Consider the following 22,017-nt stretch of genomic DNA (forward strand, 5'->3'; position numbering starts at 1 on the left):
GGCTTAGGGGTGATGGCACTTGCTGGCAAGCCTGATAACCTGCCCCTTAAGCTGTAAATAAAGGTAGAGTCTGGGGAGATGACAGATGGGCAGATACCGAGGTCGGAGGAAACTGCAGGAGTTGGTTCTCCCTCCCACTGTGCAGATCCCAAGGATCTAATCAGGTTGTCAGACTTGCCAGCAAGTGCCATCACCGAGGAAGCCACCGTCTCACTAGTGAGCTGTGCTGCGTGCTCACAGGTCAAAGGATAGCTTGACCTAGTCTGTTCTCTCCTCCATGTGGACTCCTGGGAATTGAATCAGGCTGGTGACAAGCACTTTTACCCACTGAGCCACCTCACTGCTCCCAAACACTGGCTTCTGTTTGGACTTTAAGTCTGCCCTTGGGTTATCCCTGAGCAGCTTTTTTTCAAAAGTACCATCCTTATCCAGAATGTGTATTTTCTTAGCTAGACTGTGTGTAAGCTTGGCTTTTTGTCAGTAACAGTGTTGTGGTTGTGGTATTTGGACTGCATGCTTTGTGTATGACTGCCTTTTCTGCTACTTCTCAGAGGAGAAACATCCAGGGTCTCTGCTTAGCTGACTGGCAATCCTTACATAGCACTGTCCTAAGCCATGTGCCAGTGTATGAGCCCTGGGGATAGGGGACAGGGGCTTTCAAGCCAGGCCTTTAGAAAGCTGCAGGGCTCTCAGCACTGCACATCATTATTTCCTGGCACCTTCTGCACATTCTCCTGGCATTGTTTCCCAAGGACTTCCCTAAACTAAATGCTTTAAAGGGTTCACTGGAGCTCATGTGCTAAGGAGCAAGCAGGGAGTGGGGCATAAGCCACTAGCTGCAATACCTCCCTAGCCATTCTTCTCACTGGGAAAACGGTTGAAAACACTCATTTCCTGGCTTCACTGAATGCCCATGAGATGTGCTTCTCCCAGGTGGAGGCCGGAGATTGGCAGAAGCACTCCCAGCAGAATGGGACGCACCTCCACAGTAGGAGGTGCTGTGGGGCTGCTGCAGGGGTAGAGATGAGGCAGACAGCAGGCTCAGCAAACTGATGCAACTGACATATGATCTCATCAGAAGTGCAGCCAGGCTGTACTGCTCTCTAGTGACCCAGTACCCACGTGGAACCAGCACAGGGCACAGTTGTAGTCCCTGCAGCCTTCTGACATGCTAGAAGAATACGGCTGTTTTCTTGTCAGATGTAAAGATAAAACCTTTGCTTACCAGCTGCCTCTTGTTGCTCTCTAGGGTGGGAAAAAACAGAAAAGTAGTTTGTGTTCCTTAGAGGGGCTGTGAGTAAATTCTGTGCTCACACCTTCTAGAGATAAATGGTTCTGAACAGAAAATCTAATACAAGGAGAAAGCCATAGGTATGGGTTACATTTAAAGCCAGTTAGAACTGCTTCACAATAGTTCATTTAGGGAAGATCTGTGGCCTCTGGCCACAATAACCCTCACCTCAACGAGCTACAAAGTGCCTGGGGGTCAGAAGTGACCTCAGGCCACAAAAAAAAAAAAAAAAAAAAAAAAAGGGCAAGATCAGGGAACTCTGCTAGTTAACTTTTCTGTTCTTGTGACCAAACACCATGACCAAGACACTTTTTTTTTAAGATTTATTTTTATTTTATGTATGTGGGCACACTCTCACTGGTCTTCAGACACACCAGAAGAGGGCATCAGATCCCCATTACAGATGGTTGTGAGCCACCATGTGGTTGCTGGGAATTGAACTCAGGACCTCTGGGAGAACAGCCAGTACTTTTAGCCACTGAGCCACCTCTCCAGCCCAAGACAACATAGTTTATATTGGCTTACAGTTCCTTCAGGGCAGGGATGCAAAGAGCAAGCAGCAGGAATTGGATACTGAGACCTTGTCTCTTGAACTGTAAGCACAAAGGAAGCAAACTCAAGTAGGCAAGGCTTCCCCTGTCTCTTCAAAGGTAGTTCCTAGCAAGACCATACCACCTAAATGTTCCCCAAAGTGCCACCAATTGGAAACATTCAAATACCAGAGACTAACGGGACATTTCTCATTCAAAGCACAGAGCGGGACCCGGTGTTCTTCCTCTAGAGCCGGCAGCATGAGCAATGTGCAAGACGAGTGCTGAGTGGTCCAGTGATGTGTCGCACAACACTCACTGGGTTCTGGAGATCACTGTGGGATACAGTTGCGCAAAAAGCAGGGATGATCTGCTTTTAGAGAGCCAAGGAGATGGCCATCAAAACCAGCACACCCATGTTGGGTACAGTGTCATAGACAGGAGGCACTAAGCTTGCCACAACCCTCAGTCACCTCTCTGAACCATTCCACTTCCACACTGCTGGATGGTTTTATGCCAGCAGCCTGACACAAACTAAGTCATCTAAGAGGAGGGAACCTCAGGAAGTGTTCTCATAAAGATGGAGCTGTAGGCAAGCCTATAGGTATTTTCTCAGTTAGTGACTGATGGGGGAGGGTCCTGCCCATTGTGGGTGGTGTCATCCCTGGGATGATTGTCCTGGGTTCTATAAGAAAGCAGGCTGAGCAAGCCATGGGGAGCAAGCCAGTAAGCAGCACTCCTCTATGGCCTCTGCATTAGCTCCTGCCTCCAAGTTCCTAATCTGTTTGAATTTCTATCCTGACTTCCTTCAATGATGAACAGTAATGTGGAAGTATTAGCCAGATAAGCCCTTTCCTCCCCCAACTTGCTTTTTGATCATGCTGTTTCATCAAAGCAGGAGGAACCATAGCTAGGGCACATCCCCTGGTGCTCTTCCATGAAGCCTCCCTGCATTCCCCACCCACAACAGCTTGGTAAATCTGGCTCATAATTTTTGGCCTACTCAGTTAATGGTAGGGTCTTGCTCTCCCCTGCTGAATTTGCTCAGGCTGGTTCTCTGAGTCAGGAAGGCTCTCGGCTGGCACTGTGGCTGTAGCTGAAGCAGACTGCCTGCTCTCTGAATAGACTTGATCTTCTGCACTTATATGGGTTTATCATGGAGGCCTTCTGTGAGCTGCTCCTCAGGCTTTAAAGCCTTCCAGAAGTTTGCTCACACACTTCAGCTGTTTTTGAGGAAAGCCTGACACAAAGTCTCAGGTCCTTGGTAAAACCAGTTAGTTCTTCCTAAGGTCTCTGGTGATGACCAAACATCTCTAATGGCTCTAATGAACCAGTCCATCAGAGACTGTATCCCTTGTACTGCCTCAGGCTGTGCAGCTTGTCTCAAGGACTGATGTGTGGTTACACTGCTCAATATCTCTGTTTCTACAACACAGGGACTGATCTCCACCTGTTCCCATACCCACAGCCTCACAAACCAGATTCTTTTGTGACCAAGTTCCTCTCAGGGGAACCAGATTTAGGGGTTCCAGCAGGGGCTGTATATTACTGGCCTTCTTTCCTTTTGGTCCCTTAGCCATAGAAAACACCTCTATTTTTCCATCTGTCTTACCCAATTTACCTGCTTCGTCAGTAATGCCAATGTCAAAGCCACCACCAGGTGTCCCTTTCTTGCTGTCATTTTCTCTCTACTCTCCACCCAATATCAGCAGTCTGCCTCTGGGCTGTCCCCACCCCTGGCCTCAGATAGGTCTGTATTACCCACAGCAGCACTTGATACCTCCATCCCTGGTGTGTTACTCCCAGGACTTGCAATGCCTGCTCTAGACCTCTGGCAGTTCTCAAACCACCTCCCCACTTCATTGAAAACTCCCAGCCATCAAGCAGTAATGCCACTCCATACCACCTGGAAGAAGCCTGCTGACATGGGGTAACCCCCCTCCCCCCAAGCTCCTGTCCTGCTGGCCACACCTGAGGCAAACATCTCACTACTTTCCACTGTCCAAGCCTGAGCCACTATTCCTGCAAAGCCCTGCAAGGAATACCACCATGCCAGTTTCCTCCACAAACACCACTACCTCCACCCCAATTCACACAACCTGGCTTCATCTGCTTGTCTCATTCCTCATATCAGGGATACTGTTAGGGAAAAGATAAAGAGAGTGAGGGAATGTGTTCTGTGGAGGTGTGGGGGGTATGGGGAGAAGGGGATGCCTCTGGCAGATGCATGTTGAGTCCCTTCCTCCCGATGGTACAATATAGAATAGAGTTTATTCAGGGCATGAGGAGGGGAGTTATAAGGGTAGTAGGGGTAGAGGGAGAGGAGTAGAAAAGTAGAGGCCAGCTATGAGCACATGGAGAGAGAGGTGGGAAGGGATAGGGGGACAGCAAGAGAGGAGCGAGAGAGAGAGAGAGAGAGAGAGAGAGAGAGAGAGAGTGTGTGTGTGTGAGGGGGCAAGCAGCTCTCTGTATAGTGCCAGGTAACTGTGAGGGGGAGCATACCTGCTGTTGCCAGGTAACTGTGGGGTGGGGTTTACAGAATCCCAACAGTTACAACTGCATTTCATAAACTCATCCTGTTTGTCATATCCTACCAACTATGCCAAATGTTGTTAAAATGTATTGCCAGGGGGAAATGTAAGCCTTCTCCTAAGGTCTCAACAACAAACTGAAGCACAATTCCACTGAAGTTCACTGTGAGGAACTGACGAGGCCTCCTTACAGCACATGGGTGAGGCTCACTTACAGTGAGTGGTGTGGGCCCTTCTCCTCCAACTGGCCATACCTGGGAAGCTTCTCTGTAGCTGCACAGATGGAGCAGCCCCCTCAGGCTTCCCTGTCTCAGCTTCTGGCCCATCTCTCTGCTACCACATGACCAGCAGCTGCCCTGTTACCACTGACGGCACCCCAATCACCATGACCTCTCAAATTGTGAGCCACTAATGCACCATCTGTGACGGTTTGCATATGCTGGACCCAGGGTTTGACACTATTAGAAGGTGTGGCCTTGTTGGAGGAAATGTGTCACTCTGGGGGTGGGCTTGGAGACACTCCTAGCTGCCTGAGGATGCTCAGTCTGTTCCTGACTTCCTTTGGATGAAGATTTAGAACTCTCAGCTCCTCCTGCACTGTGCCTACCTGGATGCTGCCATGCTCTTGTCTTGATGATAATGGACTGCACCTCTGAACCTGTAAGCCAGCCGCAATTACATGTTGTTATTTATAAGACTTGCCTTGGTCATGGTGTCTGTTCACAACAATAAAACCCTGACTAAGACAGAAGTTGGTACCAGGGACTGGGGTATTTCTGTGATAGACCTGACCATGCTTTTGTTTGGAAGAATGTGGATTTTGGGACTTTGGATTTGGAAAGCTGTGGAAGGCTTTAAATGGGGCTTAATGGGCTGTCCTAGTAAGAATAAGGAAGACTTTGTTACTGAGAGTGATTTGAAATGTGTTGACTTGGATCAAGCGGTTTCAGTGGAGAATTTCAGCATGTGGCCAAGAGACTGTTTTTGTAGTATTTTGGTGAAGAACATGGCTGCTTTTTGCCCTTGTTCAAAGAATCTACATGAGTTTAAGATGAAGAGATTTAGATTAATTGCTTTGAAAAAGGAAGTCTCAAATCATCCTGGTGTAAATTCTGTTGTGTGGTTACTAAGCTCACCCTTATGAAGAACATTTTAATGAAAAGGAGCAAGTTGAGAAAGGAAAGATACAAAATATATGGTTCAATATTTTTTTCCTGGACACCAGGAAGTAAAATGGAGCTAAATCCTGTGTTCAAGAATTTTAAATTGAATTAAGGTAGTAAAGTCCTAGAGGCAAGACCCCATCCAGCTAAATTAGCTCCAGGCGACTTAGTACAAACCTTTAATTCCAGGAGTCAAAGACAAGCAGATCTCTGAATTCAAGGCCAGCCTAGAACAGAGCAAGTTCTAGGTGAAGAAAAGAAACCCTGCCTTATAAAGAAAAAAATAATTTAAAAATTAAAAATAAAAACAAATTCTTAAAAGGAAGGAAGAAGGGAGGGAGGGAGGGAGGGAGGAAGGAAGGAAGGAAGGACTGGAATTTCTTAATCTGGCTAGAAAAGAATACAGTCTTCCAACCCATGGGAAGAGCTTCTGCTCCAGCTGGCCTGCAAGTTCACACCTTAGGAAGGAGTGCTTTTAAACAGACTGTATCTCAGATACTGGGGCAAGCTTACATGCGAACAGGACCCACACCACCCCAAGACTGGGACCCCAAAGTCACTGTGTAACCTGTTCATTCTGTTGGAAAGTTCTTTGGGGGATTAGGAAACACAGTGGGGGGGGGCATATCTCCAAGCAACACTGGGTTTATTTTTATTTAAACAATAAATACAGCTGAGTTAGTTTTCCAGACCCTAGCTCCTGAACAAAGGGCTTTAAAGCTACAGTCTCTCATTACCTTCATTTGGGATCTTCCAGCTCACACCTGCAGCACTGGCTGTTCAAGCACCTTGGGACTAGTTTTCTTGGGCACGAGATGCTACCTTCCAGCTACATGAGCACCCATGCTCATGAAGAAGAATGGAGGCTTTCACCAACCAAGAGTCTAAGTTTTGATGGCTTTGCCTTCTAGGGCATCGAACATGTCTTCCAAGCACTTCTGGACACAGTGGAGAAACTCTCGGGCATTGCGTCCTGAGTAGGAGGAGACATTGCAGCCTATCCAGTCATCATGAACAGCATATGCAATGCCAAAGCCATCAGGGACTACAGGGGCAAAGCCCCCAAGGCTCACTGCTGGGCTGTTCAGAGTGCTGGTGGACAGGATGTTGTGGTTTATCTGCTGGTACGCAGGGTCCAGATAGAGCTCAGGTAGGGTGACTCCTCTGGCTGTTGCCAGATACCGCAGAGCAAACAAGTGTCGGTCAAAGCCCTGGCCTGTCAGAGACAAAATGAAAACCCAGAGTCTCAGGACCTCACAGTGAAGGTGGTTTAGGCGACCCCCAACCACAATAGGGACCAACACACAAAAAGTGGGAGAAGGGTCTTCTCTACCCTGACACACACACCTCCAGCTCACCATACAGCAGGCTGCTCCAGAACACGTAAAAACGACATTCTCAGCTGCTAACGATGGGCTAAACATGAATGTAACATGAAAGATGCTAAAAACACTGAATGTGGTGCATAACTGTACCCCCAGCACTAGGGAAGCTGAGGCAGGAGGATTACAAGTTTAAGGACAATATGGATAACGTGGCAAAAAACCTTGTATCAAAACCAAATGAAGGCCATGCATGACGGCACACACCTTTAACATCTCAAAACTCAGGAGGCAGAGACATGAGGGTCTCTATGAGTTTGAGGCCTGTCTGGTTTACACATTGAGTTTCAGGTCAGCCAGGACTACTCAGAGAGAAACAAACAAACAAACAAGGGTACTTGCAGATGACCTGGTTCGATTCTCAGAACCCACATAGTGGCTCACAACTGCTGTGACTCTAGTTCCAGGAGACATGATGGCCTTTTCTGACCTCTGTGGGCATCAGGAATGCACATGGTGCACACACATAAAGGCAAAATAAAATAAAGCATCTAAAATAGTTAAACAAAAAGACTGAATCATTTCAGAGCCAGATGGTATAAAAGAAACAACAAACTTCACAACTGAAATGAGGCTCAATGGGCCCTGGGGCCCTGGGTTCATTCCTCAACAAAACACACACACACACATTTCTGCTTCTTGAGTGGGTAAAGAAAAGAAAACTGGGTAAAACTCTGCATAACTAACTCACTGGGTGGAAAAAGCAGTAAGGCCGTCTACCCAAGGTTCTAATCTCAGCTGTGTGTAATCCTGGGCCAGTGGCTTAGCTTCCTAACTTACGGACAAAGAGTACCTAGGTGTCTTGAGCACCCTTCATTCCAGGGCGCTATGAAATGCTACATAACAAGACTGGACTATGAGATCCTCAATGTCCTTTCCAGTTCTTGGATTTTATCACAAAGATTTGAAGAAAAATAACCCCAGTAGAAACAGAAGCAGGTAGATCTCTGAATTCAGCTTGGTTTACATAGAGTTCCAGGACAGCCTGAGCTACACAGAGAAACCCTGTCTCAAAAAGCAAGCAAGCAAACAAACAACTGTCATGAGCTTCTGAGACAGACTATTTACAGAGCCAATGCACTGTAGCTGAGGTGAAATGAGAGGAGAGGCTTAGAGATCCTAAATGGCCAAAATGTGTGATGACCAATAAGGGGCAGCGGAAAAACAAAGCAACAACAAAACAAACCATTTGATGCAGCTGAAATCGACTTTAGAAGAGGGGACAGTTCCCGTGTCACCTTAGCTTCTGACCCCAGTGGCTACTCTGGCTGTTCAGACATGGCTAGGGGAGTTGGCAAGTAGATTAAACCCAGTGATGTGAGTGGAGTATTGCTGAGGCTCAGGGAGGGCAAGACCCACGGTGTTCTCCCCACCCATGCCTTACCCATTGCTGCTTCCTTGGTCAGCTGGCCATGGTATTTGGAACACTCGGCCATCATGTGCTGAAGCTCGCCCACACTGTGCTTGGAGGGCTCCCTGACAAACGCCTCTGAGCATCTCTTAGTAAAGATGGAGGCTGGGCGGATAGTCTCTGTGCGGCCGTGCTTGAAGGCTGCAGTGCTGCAGGATTCATAGGTAGCCACTGTCTGGCCATACTGTCTCAGGAAAGCCATCTGGAAGGCCAGCTGGGCCACTGCATCAGGGCTCAGCTTTTTCTTCTTCAAGAATTCCTTGCCACCTCTCTGAAACTGAATGGAGTCAATGGTGAGGGTTTCCGTGGTGGTCTCAAACTTCTCCTTGGCAGTGGTGATACCAGCCTTTAAAGCACTACTGAGCTTGAAGTTGAGTTTCTGCACAGATGCAGAGGAGTCGGTGGAGGCTGGCTGGCTCTGGGGAGTGATGGCAGGGGTCTGAGTGCTGTCTTTGAACACTTCATTGAAAAACCTAAGCACCGCTACACCATCCCCCCACGCATGCTCAAAGTGGACCGCCGCAGTGCCATCCTTGGCTACAATGAGGTTAAAGGACTTGTCAAACCAGCGGTTTGTGCCGTCACCATGCAGCATGGTGTGTGACAAGTGAATAAGATCCTTCATCGGGAAGTCATCTAGGCAGAGGCAGAAGACAGCAGAGTCCACTTTCCTCAGGGTTTCCTCGTTACCACCAAGAATCAACTTCTGTCTGAGCTCTGCCCAGACATCTCGGTTCTCACTGGTCAAATATGCCAGGGGAAACTCGGGCACAGGGCTGCTGTCCGAGAGAATGTACTTTAGGTGTGCCTGAATTTTTGAGGGATGCACGATGTTCCCATCTTGATCGAGGACATCAAAGACATAGAAATGTCCTTTTCTCAGGACCAGGAGGTGTCTAGCCTTGGCATCAGTAAAAAGCTCGTCTCGGCTGGGTTTGGGTATACGAGTTGAATTGAAAAGCCGAAAATATTGGGACATATCCAGGGGATATGCGTTGAATAGGTAGGCTCCATACCAGGACAGAGAGGAAGGAACAAAGCGTATGAGTCTTTTGAAAGCATCTGTGTCACTTTTGGCAGGGTTCAAGTGGAACACTTCTGGCTCTAGAAGGCCGGCCCGAAGTGTCTTCAGGAACCGGACTGCAGAGACTGTCAAGTTGGTCGCCCGGGTGAGCTGGTCATTATACTCAGACTTCGGGTCCGGATTGAATGCCATAAATGGGTTAAAGTTTAAAACGACAGAGTCTCTAGCAGTTAAATACATATCAAACCAGGGGCCTAAGAAAGAGAAAACATAAAAAGCTAATGCAATGTCTAAAGAGAAAAGAATCCCAGCTCCAGTGGAAGAAACGGTACCAACTCCAAGAAGGTGGCTGTATTTGGCTGCACAATGTTTTACGCCATACCAACAGAATCACACAACGCGTGGTCTTAGGCGTCTGGATTCTGTTACTTTTAATAATGGTTCTGAGGTTTACCCAGGTTGTAACATGCATGTAACGTGGATATAGTACACCTGTTTATCCATTCATCAGTTAGTGAATATCCGGGTTTTTTTTCACCCCTTAGCCAAGCATGATAGTCCTATGAACCTTTATATGAAGTCTCCCTGTGGACATGTATTCTCACGTTTCTAAGAATATATGTAAGCTAGGTAAGTCTTTCCTAAGCCTTTAACATTTTTTTATTTAGTTTTTTGTTGTTGTTTTGTTTTGTTTTGTGAGACAGGGTATCTCTATATAGCCATAGCAGTCCTGGAATTCACTATGTAGACCAGGCTGGCCTTGAATTTACAGAGATCTGAATGCCTCTGCTTCCTCAGTGCTGGTATTAAAGGCTTTCCCACCACACCTGGCTTCTACAACTTAAGCCCTCTGATGAATACTCATAAGCCTTATGTGAAAGTTCCAGTTTCCACACTCTCAAAAGCAACTGCTTCTAATATGTATATCTTTTTTATGACCCTAGACAGGGTCTCACTGTTGCCACAGCTGATCTGAAATTTGTAATGCTTCTTTCTCAGCCTTTTGGGTAGTCAGGGCAGTCAAGATTACAAAACTGCCAAGGTCAAGAGAATGAGAAAGGAAAGACTGAAAGTCTGAAAGTATCTAGGCAACTGGTAATGCCCAAGACAGATGGAAGAAGGCCAATGTCAACATAGCAAGATGGCAAGATACAATCTGCTTCATGCAGCAGACCTCCCAGAGGACCAGGGTGAAATGGTACTATGTTTGCCTGCAACTCTATAATTCCTTCCCCACTCTTGTTCTCTCCATCAGGATAAGCTGGTCTTGTGTATGGAGGCCAGTCCACACCTGCTTAAGCCTCCTTCCACACACCTCAGGAGGGAAGAAGTTGCGCTGTTGCAGGGGAATCAGGACCCCACCCCTGCCCACCTACCTGAGATGTAGCTGGTGTGCTTATTCTGCTTATCCTGAGCGAGCAGGTGTTCGTGCAGCTCCTTCCCAACGCCGTGCTCAAAGTTCTTACACAACAACTCTGTTTTCCTGTAATGTTCAAGAAAAGACAGATCAAACCACAGTGGGGAATACATGGCTTACAGGTTCCTGGCCAGGAATTCACACTCTGGGTTCCAACAGCATATCCCACAACCTGGGAATAAGATCAGAAGAGAAGAGCAGGCATCTGGATTATACCTAGGGAACCGGGAAGGCCAATGGCACCGCACAAAAGCACGTGTTCACTAGGAGGCTGTTGGGCAGGGAGAATGCACTGGGATCAAAAGGGGTCAAGTTGAATCCTAGCTGCCACAGTCAACTGGGTGACTTCAGACAAGTTGCTCATATCCCCAGGCTTCGGTTTCTGTTTGCATAAAAGAGAATATGTCATTGCAAGGAATTAAAAAGCACAAAGCTTAGGCTAGAGGAAAGCATGGCATAGTAACTGGAAGCCATTGTGTTGTAAAAGGCAGCTGTAGATGACTATTTCAAAGCAGAGGCCTAGACTATGAACAGTTCACCTGTTCCTTTCACTGTGAGTGAAGGACTGAGACTCTAACAACAATACTAGTGATCTGTACAGAAACCCCCAGGCTGGGAAGCAGCACCAACTATACTACACTACAAGGCTTTGATGCAATCCTATTCTAACACCCGATGTGATGTTCTCTTCAGTCTGTGCTAAGTTGGTTTCCTAAGTTGCTCTTACTGGTACCACAGAACCAATATAGATGAAAACCCAGTGTGATGGTGCATGCCTTTGATACAAGCACTCTGTGAGTTCAAGACCAGCCTAGTCTACATAGTGAGTTCCAGGACAACCAGTACTATGTACAAAGGTCCTGTCTCAAAACAACAACAAACAAACAAAACAACAACAACAAAAACACCCCTAAGGTTTTACTCACTGGGGGTCCTGGAAGCTAGAAGCAGGAAACTAAGTGTAAACAAGACGGCATTCTTTCTGCAGACCATGGAAGACAGACTCTGTTCCATTGGCAACAGTCCTTGGTGTTCTGTACTTGTGAACACAACAATCCAATCTCTACCTGAGTTCTTTATGGCTGTTAACAACTCTTAAGGACATCAGTCTTGCTGGATTAGGGATCCACCCAATCCCAATAGAACCTCATCTAAATTAATTATATCTGCAACAATCTGGTTTCCATGTCTCATTCTGAGATTTTAAAAGGTGTTTGGGGCACAGTATCCAACCTGGTAAACATCTTCAGCAAGCAGACTCTGGTCTGCTGTATGATCTTTTATGTGCCTCCCTCCTAGAACACTGGCCTCTTGATATGATCAGTACTAGCCAGCCTCCCAAGATAAAGCACAAACATGCCATTCTGGCTTATTAACCATCTCCTGCTGGGTCTCACTAGAGGGACTTACCCTAGCTTAATTAGCCTTTAGAAGGAAAACCTAATTCCTGAATTTGCAAATATATAAACCAGGTTCTAGGTTCAGGAGACTCTGTCAGGCCACTGACATCCATTAAAGTTTGGTCTGTGACTTTTGCTAGCCTGCCTTGGAATTCTACCTGCTAGCAATGGTTCTCTGAGTTCACAGTGTTTACCTGAACTGGCTGTCATTCAACAGAGGCTTCTGTGCACTGAGGTATCTCTTCATGGTGTCTTCAAGTTTAGGGATAGGCAGCCTAGGGAGAACACAAAATCAGTGTGAGGCTGACAGCACAGGAAGTCATCAGAAGCTTTGTAGGCCAAACTAGTAAACCAAGTACTGGATAATTAATTCCCTTTCTAAAAAGAAAAAGCCAGTAACACATTAGAATTGATGAACAAGGGCTGGGATGTAGGTCACTGTAGAGCACTTCCCTAGCATAGCTTGCCTGAAGTCCTAGGTTTTATTCTACACCACAGTAAATAAACAAGTAGTAACAATCAGAGCTGATGAATTTACTACTGCTTCAACAGTTAAATCTATCCTATTCTATTCTAGTAAAATTTCTCTAAAAGTAGAGGCTAGCCCAAGCATTCCTGTTTCCTGGCCAGTTATACTAACTCTAACATGGTTTAGTACTAAGTCCTAGTTTTTGACTGAACATACATTCCCAAATCCATGATGAAAGGAAAAGAGTTTTGTTTGTAAAGTATTGTTGAGCATTTTACAAAAGAAACTCACATAAGAGTAAAACAAGGCCAAACATGGAGGCTCATGCTTTTACTCCAGTGTTGTGTGTAGCTCTTGCTACCCTGCTTTAAGCTCCTGGCGGAACACACTACCAGCCCCGCCTAGGTTCTCTTAGATCCGCTGATGACACATACACACTAGCTTAGTTTTATATTGCTTTAGCTTAGTGGCCAGGCGGTTCCTCCTCTTCTTTTTAAAGATTTATCATATATATATATATATATAATTTATATATATTATAGCTGTCTTCAGACACACCAGAAGAGGGCATCAGATCTCATTACAGATGGTTGTGAGCCACCATGTGGATGCTGGGATTTGAACTCAGGACCTCTGGAAGAGTGGTGACTTTGCTTTAAATCACTAATTTCACAACACAAACATTTTTTTGTTCCTGTGACTAGAGTCCTGAGAAAAATAACTTAGAGGAGGAGAGATTTGTTCGAGCTCCCTCCAGGAAAGCTCCTGGGATGGACCCTGAACTGTAACATCTGCAGGTTTCTGGAAGTTTCCAGCCAATGAGTATGAAGCCAGGAAGAGGGGAATAGAACTGCCTCTGTGGTTATGGTGTCTTACAGAGCAGGCCTTTCCACTACTAATTGTTCCCGTACAACTTCTCTAACGACCATTGGTATGTGGGCCAACATAGGGCAGGGTTTTAATAAACTTATATCTGATGAATTAACTAATGACTTGCTCTTCACAACACAAGACAACATCATTTACAAAGAAAAGGTTCTTATGCTCTGGAGGCTGGGGAATCTGGGAAGGCTGGGTCTTCCTTCCTTTCTTTTTTCTTTTTCTTTCTTCTTGAGTATGGCTTGGGATGTACCTCCCTCTTCTCTTTCCTAATTTATTTTATACACATGCATGTCTGCATGAGGGTGTCAGATCCCCTGGAACTGAGGTTATAGACAGCTGTGAGCTGTGTGAATGCTGGGAATTGAACCCAGGTCCTTTGGAAGAGCAGCAGCTGGTACTCTTAACTGCTGAGCCATCTCTCCAGTCCAAAATTATTTGTTTGTTTATTTATTTACTTACTTACTTATTTGGAAACTGGGTCTAACTATGTAGCCCTGGGTGGCCTAGAAACTCACAAGATCCATCTGCTTCTTTCTACCTCCCAAGTGCTGAGATTAAAGGTATGGACCCCCTCACCTAGCAGAAGATTAAAATCTTGAAAGCCATCTTGCACATCACAACATGAAGGAAGATAGCACAAGGACCACAAAAGCCAAAGCTGCTTTGCTGTTTTGGGGACAAGGTCATGCTATAAAGCCCAGGATAGACTGCCTCAGCCTCCAAAGTGCTGTGATTACAGAGGTGAGTCATTATGTCAGTTCAGATTTGCTATAATGGCACACTTACTGTTTCAATAAAAGCCCACTCCCAAGAAGAACCTACTCTCCAGGTTTTTCTCTACCAAATTTAGAGGCAAGAGTCAGGAGGAGGGCCCAGTGAGTAAAGGCATTCATCTTCAAGCCTAATGACCTGAGTTTGATCCCCAGGGACCACATGATGAAAAAGAACCTGAAATTTGTCCTCTGACCTCCTCTTCCACACAGCAGATGAATGCCCACACAGCATATGCATGCACTTGCACGCACTCGCATACACACACACATACACACACATGCACACACATACACACAGAGATAAGTGGGGTTTTTTTTCCCTTCAATTTTGTGGCAATTCTTTTTTTTTTTTTTAAGATTTATTTATTTTATGACACACTATAGCTGATTTCAGACAAACCAGAAGAGGGCATCTGACCCCATTACTGATGGTTCTGAACCACCATGTGGTTGCTGGGAATTGAACTCCGGACCTCTGGAAGAGTAGTCAGTGCTCTTAACCGCTGAGCCATCTCTCCAGCCCTGTGGCAATTTTATTTTTCTCCTCACCAAACTGTGAAATCGTTAATGGATGCTTAAAATTGTTACCACATACAAGATAGGCTAGAAACTCTCCAAGTATCCTATGGGTTTTGACATGATCATCTGTGTTTCTTCCCTTACCGTCTTCACCCTGAACATTTGTGTCTTTTCAGGACTGAATACATTGCAACAGTTTATTGCTCTAATTTGGCCATTTGAACTTTTACCAGTTCCTCCATACAGGAAAAGAGTGAAACCAGAAGCAGCAGGATTTTGCCAACTGCAAGTTTATTCTCTTTATAGATGGCACGCCAGAAAATGTCTGATTGTTGACAACAATCCTAAGTTCAAACATTAGGTCACCTTCTAGAAGGAAGATCAGGGATACAAAGGGGAGGCAGACAGAGTGGGATGTGTCTAACTAATGACAGGCTTTGAGGGGAAAGGATGCTAAGATGCATCCCACAGTAGTGATGGCTGCACAGTGCTGTGAATATGCTGAAGTTATACTGGAAAACAGTGAATTCTGGCTGGCAAGATGGTTGAATCAGTACAGTGCTTGCTTAAGAAGCAGGAGGGCCTGAGTTTGAGGCCCCAGAACCCACTTTAAAAAAAGAAGGTATGTGTGCTAAAAACTGCATGGTACTGGTACAGAAATAGGCACGTAGATCAATGGAATAGAAGATCCAGAAATGAGCCCTCACATATATGGTCACCTGATTTTTGACAAAGGAGCTGTAAACATTCAATGGAAAAAGGACAGCCTCTTCAACAAATGGTGTTGGTCTATCTGGCACTCAGCATACAGAAATATGAAAATAGATTCTTTCTTATCTCCTTGTAAAAAGCTCAAGTGCAAGTGGATCAAAGATCTCCACATTAAACCAGGTACACTGAAACTATTAGATGAGAAAGTAGGGAAAACCTTAGAACACACAGGCACAAGAGAAAATTTCCTGAACCAAACACCAATGACTTGTGCTCTAAGGTCAAAGATTGACCAATGGGACTTAATGAGATTGCAAAGTTTCTGTAAGGCTAAGGACACTGTCAAGAAAACAAAACGGCAGCCAACAGAGTGGGAAAAGATCTTTATCAACCCCACATAAGATAGAGGCCTAATATCCAAGGTGTACAAGGAACTCAAGAAGCTAGATACCTGAGAATCAAACAACCCTATTAAAAAATGGGGTACAGAGCTAAACAAAAAGTTCTCAATTTAAGAATATCGAATGGCTGAGAAGCATGTAAGGAAGTGCTTAACATCCTTAGCCATCAGGGAAATGCAAATCAAAACAACCCTGAGATTCCACCTCACACCAGTCAGATTGGCCAAGATCCAAAACTCAGACAACAACAGATGCTGGCAAGGATGTGGAGAAAGAGGAACACTTCTCCACTGTTGGTGGGGTTGTAAACTGGTACAACCACTCTGGAAATTAGTCTGGCAATTCCTCAGAAAATTGGACATAGTACTACCTGAAGACCCAGTTATTCCACTTCTGGGCATATACCCCAGAGACGCTCCAAAATACAACAAAGACGCATGCACTACAATGTTCATAGCAGCTCTATTTATAATAGCCAGAAGCTGGAAAGAACCCAGATGTCCTTCAGTAGATGAATGGATACAAAAATTGTGGTATATTTACACAATGGAGTACTACTCAGCTATCAGAAACAATGACTTTATGAAATTCTTAGAAATTGGATGCATCTAGAGAATATATCATCCTGAGTGAGATAACCCAGTCACAAAAGAACAGACATAATATGTAGTCACTGGTAATGGGATACTAACCCCAGAAAGCTCTGAACACCCCAGAAACAACTCACAGACTGTGTGAAGTTCAAGAAAAGAAAAAAAGAAAAAGAAAAGGAAAAACTATTATGCTTAATCCTTACACACCAAGAAAACTTTGACTAATTCTGGGTTACATCCTGTTTTACATGTACTTTATGCTCATTGTAACTAGTAAGATCTTAATGCACACTATCAAACCTTTTTAAAAAAAAAAAAAAAAAGCCAAGCACTGACAAAAATGTATTTGTATACTTTTATGCAAAAATGCTTAAAATTTGTACATTTATCTTTGTTTTTTAAAATAAAGTTGTTCAAAAAAAAAAAAAAGAAGAAGAAGAAGAAGGTATGGCAGGCAGCACAGGGGTGTAATGCTAGCACTAGATATAGCTGAAGACAGGAGGATGCTTAGGGCTAGCAGACCAGCCCATCTACATGCGAAAGGACCGTTTTTTTAACTGTCAACTCCACACAGCCTAGAATCACTGCCTGAGTTGGGCCAGCCTGCAGCCTGTGAGAAATCTTCTTAGTTAGGCTAGTGAGGTGGGAAGACCCACTCTGAATGTGGGCTTCCAGCCTCCTGGTCAGATCTTTGCCAACCCAGTGAAAAGCCAATGAGATAGAACTTAGAATTTCGAGGAAAAATGTTCATCAGTTCTGGTCACCAAGAGACAGGTGTAAGCCGTGCTTCCTGGGCTGCCTGCCTCTCTGCAGCCATGAAGAGAAGGCTGGCTCAAAAATGAAATCACAAACGGAGAGCTCAGTGGGAGGCCAAACGCATCAGTGGGTTCCGGAAGCCGGCATGAGCTCATAGATCTTGAGTTACTTAAGCCAGTTTAATTGGACTTTCTGCAACATGTACAAAGACTCTTATTATAATAATCTTCTTTTTATAGAGTGTTCCCCAACCATTATCCCAGTAACGAGACCAAGACAGGAGATCTCTGGGTGACTCATCAAGCCTCAAAAGAGGTTAGAGCCAGGGTCTGGAGAGATGCTTACAGCAACTTCATCTTAACCACTCATGTTTTCTGTTGTACCCCCATCCCTACCTAACAGACATTTGCCTGAATAAATATGAAAGGGAAATTTTACATAGATTTATCTCCTGTGAAAGCTACAGAGTCACATGCTCTCCTACCCAGTCTGCTCCCCTAAAGCAGGGACTTTGGCTTTCTTCCTGCAGGAACACAGATAAAATACCTTCCCAGTCTACAGGATCTAGTTATAATTGGGGTAGTGTTCACAAGAGTCATTTAGGAATAAAGTTATTCTGGAAAACAGAGTCTGGCCTGGAAGACATGCCGTTGGAGCTTACAAATTAGTCTCTACCAGTTACTCTAGCGCCAGGTGAACCCTGCCCACTCTTGCCTGCCACACGGGTTCCCTACAGAATCTGCCCATTCTGTTTTGAACACTGGCTATCACTGTAGGTGGTTAAAAGAACAACAACAGATAATTGGCGTTTATTATTGCAGTCCAACTGTAGATCTAACGAGACTCCCCCAAGAAACACTGCAGCCCCAAAACAGCAAGGCCCAAATGGTGCAGCTCTGTGCTAATGACTACTTCTCCACCTCTCTACATACAACACTGTTTCGGGGACCCTTTCCTGTCTCCCAGCTCTGTTCTTTCTTTCACTCGGTAAATGTCAAATCCAGGTCAGTGTCCCCTTGTCTACCGGGCTTCCTTCAGCAACCCAAACATTAGGTCACTGGCAGCCCAGCAGTTGTCTTCTCACACCAGGTACCATGGTTGTGAATGCCTACTAAGTGCTCTGTGCCAAACGTGCACAAGGGCTTTACATGGGGTGTTTAGTTCTAATTACTCCCTCTGGAGCTGGATGTGGTACTGGGAACAGAACTCAAGGCCTCTGCAAGAGCAGCAATCACTCTTAACCACTCTTTCTATACCCCGGCTATGAACCTCTTATACAAGAACAAAGGCCATAGCACTTTCGAAAGTCAAGCAAGTGATAATTCCAGGGCTCCTACTAGACAGAGTCTAAGGCCTCTGTGGCTAAAATGAAGCAGTGATGAAGAGAACAATGGGTGTGACAATGGTTTCCTCATCCCTGGCATCTTATCCCACAGAACTCCTAATAGTCCAAAGAACTGTGTTGCCATTCACCTCACAGAGGACTGTGGCTCTTTAATTGTGCAAAACTGTAGCCCTGACGACAAACACCCGACCTCCTCAAGGTCAGAGCTCCTTGCCAAGTGTCAAAGAGAATATACCTTCCTAGCCCAGAACTGCTGACACAGGAGTCTCCTCTAACTCCCACTTCTAGATGAGGCCCCAGGAAAGTTGGCTGTTCCATGAAGAACATACAGTAGTAGTATGGCTTTGCTTGGGTTTTGGAGGAGGGGGCTGGTTATTTTTTGTTTTTGGTTTTTTTGTTTTGTTTTGTTTTGTTTTGTTTTTGCTTTTCCCAAGACAGGCTCTAAAATGTAGCTCTGGCTGTCCTGGAACTCACGATATAAATCAGGCAGGTCTTGAACTCACAGCCAGCCCCCACCTTCTGAACGCTCGGATTAAAGGTAGGTCCCACTACACTTGACTAGTGGTACTATTTATATTTCCAGGATCTTACAGACGTCTGTGCTGTGGACAGGACTAAACAATGCTGGCTATTCTTACAGTTTTCCAACTCTAAACTGCCAGCAGTGCGTCTGCTCTTAAACCTGGGTGAGGCACAAGCCTGCCAATCAAGTCAGTGCCCATCTGACTCAGCAAATGAAACCACTCTTTCCCAAGCCCTCACCTTTCCCCTACATATTAGTGCTACTCACACAAGCTGTCAGGAGGCCAGGTTACACCCGCATCCTACAATAGCAAAGATCTTTTCTCTTCCCCACTCCCTCCTGCTGAATTCAGATTACCTCCCTGTAGTTGGTCTTACACATTAGCATACTGGGCACCAAACCAGGGACGGCACCACCCACAAGGGGCCCTCCCACCTTGATCACTAGTTGAGAAAATGCCTTATTGCTGGATCTCAAAGAGGCATTTCCTCAAGGGAGGCTCCTTTCTCTGTGATAACTCCAGCTTGTGTCAAGTTGACATACAAAACCAGGCAGTACACACATACACACACACACACACACACACACACACACACACACACATTATTCCCAGCGTGTTCTTGCTGAGAAGGCAGGGTGGGCTGGCGACACTAAATAACTGCTGGACGGGGAGGAAAACAAACCCCACAGCAGGGAACAATACCTTGGTACAATGTTTGTCTTTTCCTGGATTGAACAGGAAGCTCCTGAACAGGAGATGGCTGGCAGCTGAGCCAGAAGGGCTGTGGGAAGGGATTTTGAAACAGGTTTGGAGCTTAGTTTGGGAGATAAACAGTGAATGAAGCAAAGACAATTTAGGTTTGGCTTAGAGAGAAGGTAATTTCTATTCTTGGAGTAGATATGGCAACCCAGATCAGAGCTGAGAGATCAGAGAGAAAACTAGAATCCAGATTTAAGGACATACTGGGGAGAGGGGCTGAATGGGCATGGAGAAACACTTATTAGGGCTGTTTGGATAGGTTAGGTCGTGTGGGGGAGGGTGAGCAGGTTCTAGGTTAAGGCTGTAGAGAGTGCTAAACTGAGGATGAAGGTGTGCTTGCAGCAACAGACGTGACACTAACAGCAGGTGCTGGAAGGAGTGGTTTGTTCTCAGTCACAGGGAAAGAGGGTGAATGGTGGAAATTGACCTGAGGGAGTCTCGTGTTAGGCATTGATCCACCCACCTGGATGGGGGGTGCCCTATGCCTTTAATCCCAGCACTCTGTAGGCAGAAGCAAGAGGATCACTGTAGGCCAGCCTGGTCTACAGAGCTAGTTCTAGGGCACACAAAGAAACCCTGTCTCAAAACAAGGAATTTTGACTACCCTTAGTAGAAAGGATTCGGGTGGTTTTCAAGGCATTAAGTGTGAAGGGCTCAGGATAGCTGTCTAAGATTAATGGAGAGGGAGTTTGTAGGATTCAAGATGAAACTTATAGACAGGAAGGGTATGGAGGGGACTTTACAGTTTCTGAATCTTCTGAGCCAGGGAATTCTCAGTCTCAGGTTTCCCAAGCTGGGGAAAGTGGCTGCCTCCAGGGCTGGAGGTTGAGGGTAAGTCCTGAGTGCCAGGGGTCGGGTCTGCGGCTGGGGCCAGGAGGCTGGGCTCACCTGGGCAGGCTGTCCTGATAGTGCATAGTGGGCACGATGCTGCGCTGCAGATACTCGTCGGACCCCGAGACAGCACTTAAAGACCGACTAGGGGCTCCTAAGACAAGCGAGGGGCAGCGGGGCCAGGCACTCAACAGCAGGCGCGGCACCATCGTCCCGGGCGGCAACGGCGGCTGGAGAACGCGGCGGCTGAGGGAGTTCGTGGGGAAACAGGCCGCTGCCCTCAGGCCCGGGACACTACGCAGAAACTCAACGTCCAGTTCAACTCCGCCCACAGGGCACTTCCGGGCGCGGCCCCGCAGCGGCCCGGCCCACACTCAGCCTCTCCAAGAACCCGCCCACATCGTGGCCACGCCCACGAACGGGCCGCGCCCACCCGGCCAGGGAGCTGTCTCCAAGACCGTAAGTCCAGCTTCTTGCCCCAGGCGGCAGGCATACAGCTCTGAAGCTGCCCTCTTTTCCTTTCACAGACAGGATAGAAATCAGAGGTAGAGAAAAAGAAACTCTGAAACTTTTGGCATTTGGCAGACCCAAACTTGTCAAGGCTTGGTTTCTAGAGACCAAGAACATTTCAAACCTTAGATGACATCATCTAAGTAGAAAACAAGATCAACAAAACTCCCCCACGGTTCTAGATTTACTGAACAACAGACATACTTATTTTACCAATACAATTTGTTAGGCAGAATACTTTGCTCATATTAGGTCCTTGTAGTGTTCCCCAGGTCTGAAGTCTTCGAAGTGAGTGGCTTCCAAATTCTACTCAGGTGCCCACTCAGCTAGGCAATGTTTTAAAAAATGTATAACTGGGAATTGGGGGTGATGCCTGTAATCTGTGGGAGAGGCAGAGAATTAATAATTCTAACCTACATTAAGCTACATAGTGAGTTTGAAGCCATCCTGAGCTACACAAAACTATCTTAATCAAAACAAGAGGAAGAAAGAAAAAAACACACAGGGATCAGAGATGAGCATCCCTTTTCAGAGTAAATTCTCAAAGGAAACAAAAAAATGCAAAACAAACAAAAACAAAACCGGCTTCCCTATTAAGAGAAAATTCTTGTCTTCTGGCTAAGGGTATCTTCTAGGTTCAGTCCACCAAAGGAGGCTGCCTGTCAACACACATGGGTCCTGAAGTTCTCAACTCTGATCCAAAGATTCTTGATCTTGAATATCCCTCATCCATCACTAAACCACCACAGACAAGCAACATATACCCCAGGCCCCTGGTCTCTGCCTCATCTGTAG

The 22,017-nt window shown here is 45.9% G+C and overlaps 1 protein-coding gene across 1 annotated transcript; it reads right to left on the reverse strand.

Annotated features, from left to right (window-relative positions):
• Positions 1-6,144: 6,144 nt before the first annotated feature.
• Positions 6,145-21,026, reverse strand: CPT2 (carnitine palmitoyltransferase 2). Its single transcript, XM_080921743.1, has 5 exons — positions 20,770-21,026; positions 12,344-12,424; positions 10,709-10,815; positions 8,282-9,586; positions 6,145-6,731 (listed from the first exon to the last, which is right to left on the reverse strand). The coding sequence occupies exons 1-5, from the start codon at positions 20,919-20,921 to the stop codon at positions 6,400-6,402; spliced, it is 1,977 nt and encodes a 658-aa protein (XP_080777869.1). The 5' UTR covers positions 20,922-21,026; the 3' UTR covers positions 6,145-6,399.
• Positions 21,027-22,017: the final 991 nt, after the last annotated feature.

Source organism: Micromys minutus (genome assembly GCF_963924665.1).
Source record: "Micromys minutus genome assembly, chromosome: 9".
Taxonomy (NCBI): domain Eukaryota; kingdom Metazoa; phylum Chordata; class Mammalia; order Rodentia; family Muridae; genus Micromys; species Micromys minutus.

Excerpts from the sequence above, each read along its gene's own strand:
- CPT2 (XM_080921743.1), bottom strand. The coding sequence starts at position 20,921 with ATGGTGCCGCGCCTGCTGTTGAGTGCCTGGCCCCGCTGCCCCTCGCTT. Across the intron at positions 10,816-12,343 it reads TTGAATGACAGCCAGTTCAG|GAAAACAGAGTTGTTGTGTA; the intron begins GTAAACACTGTG and ends TGAACATTACAG. Across the intron at positions 9,587-10,708 it reads GCACACCAGCTACATCTCAG|GCCCCTGGTTTGATATGTAT; the intron begins GTAGGTGGGCAG and ends TCTCTTTCTTAG.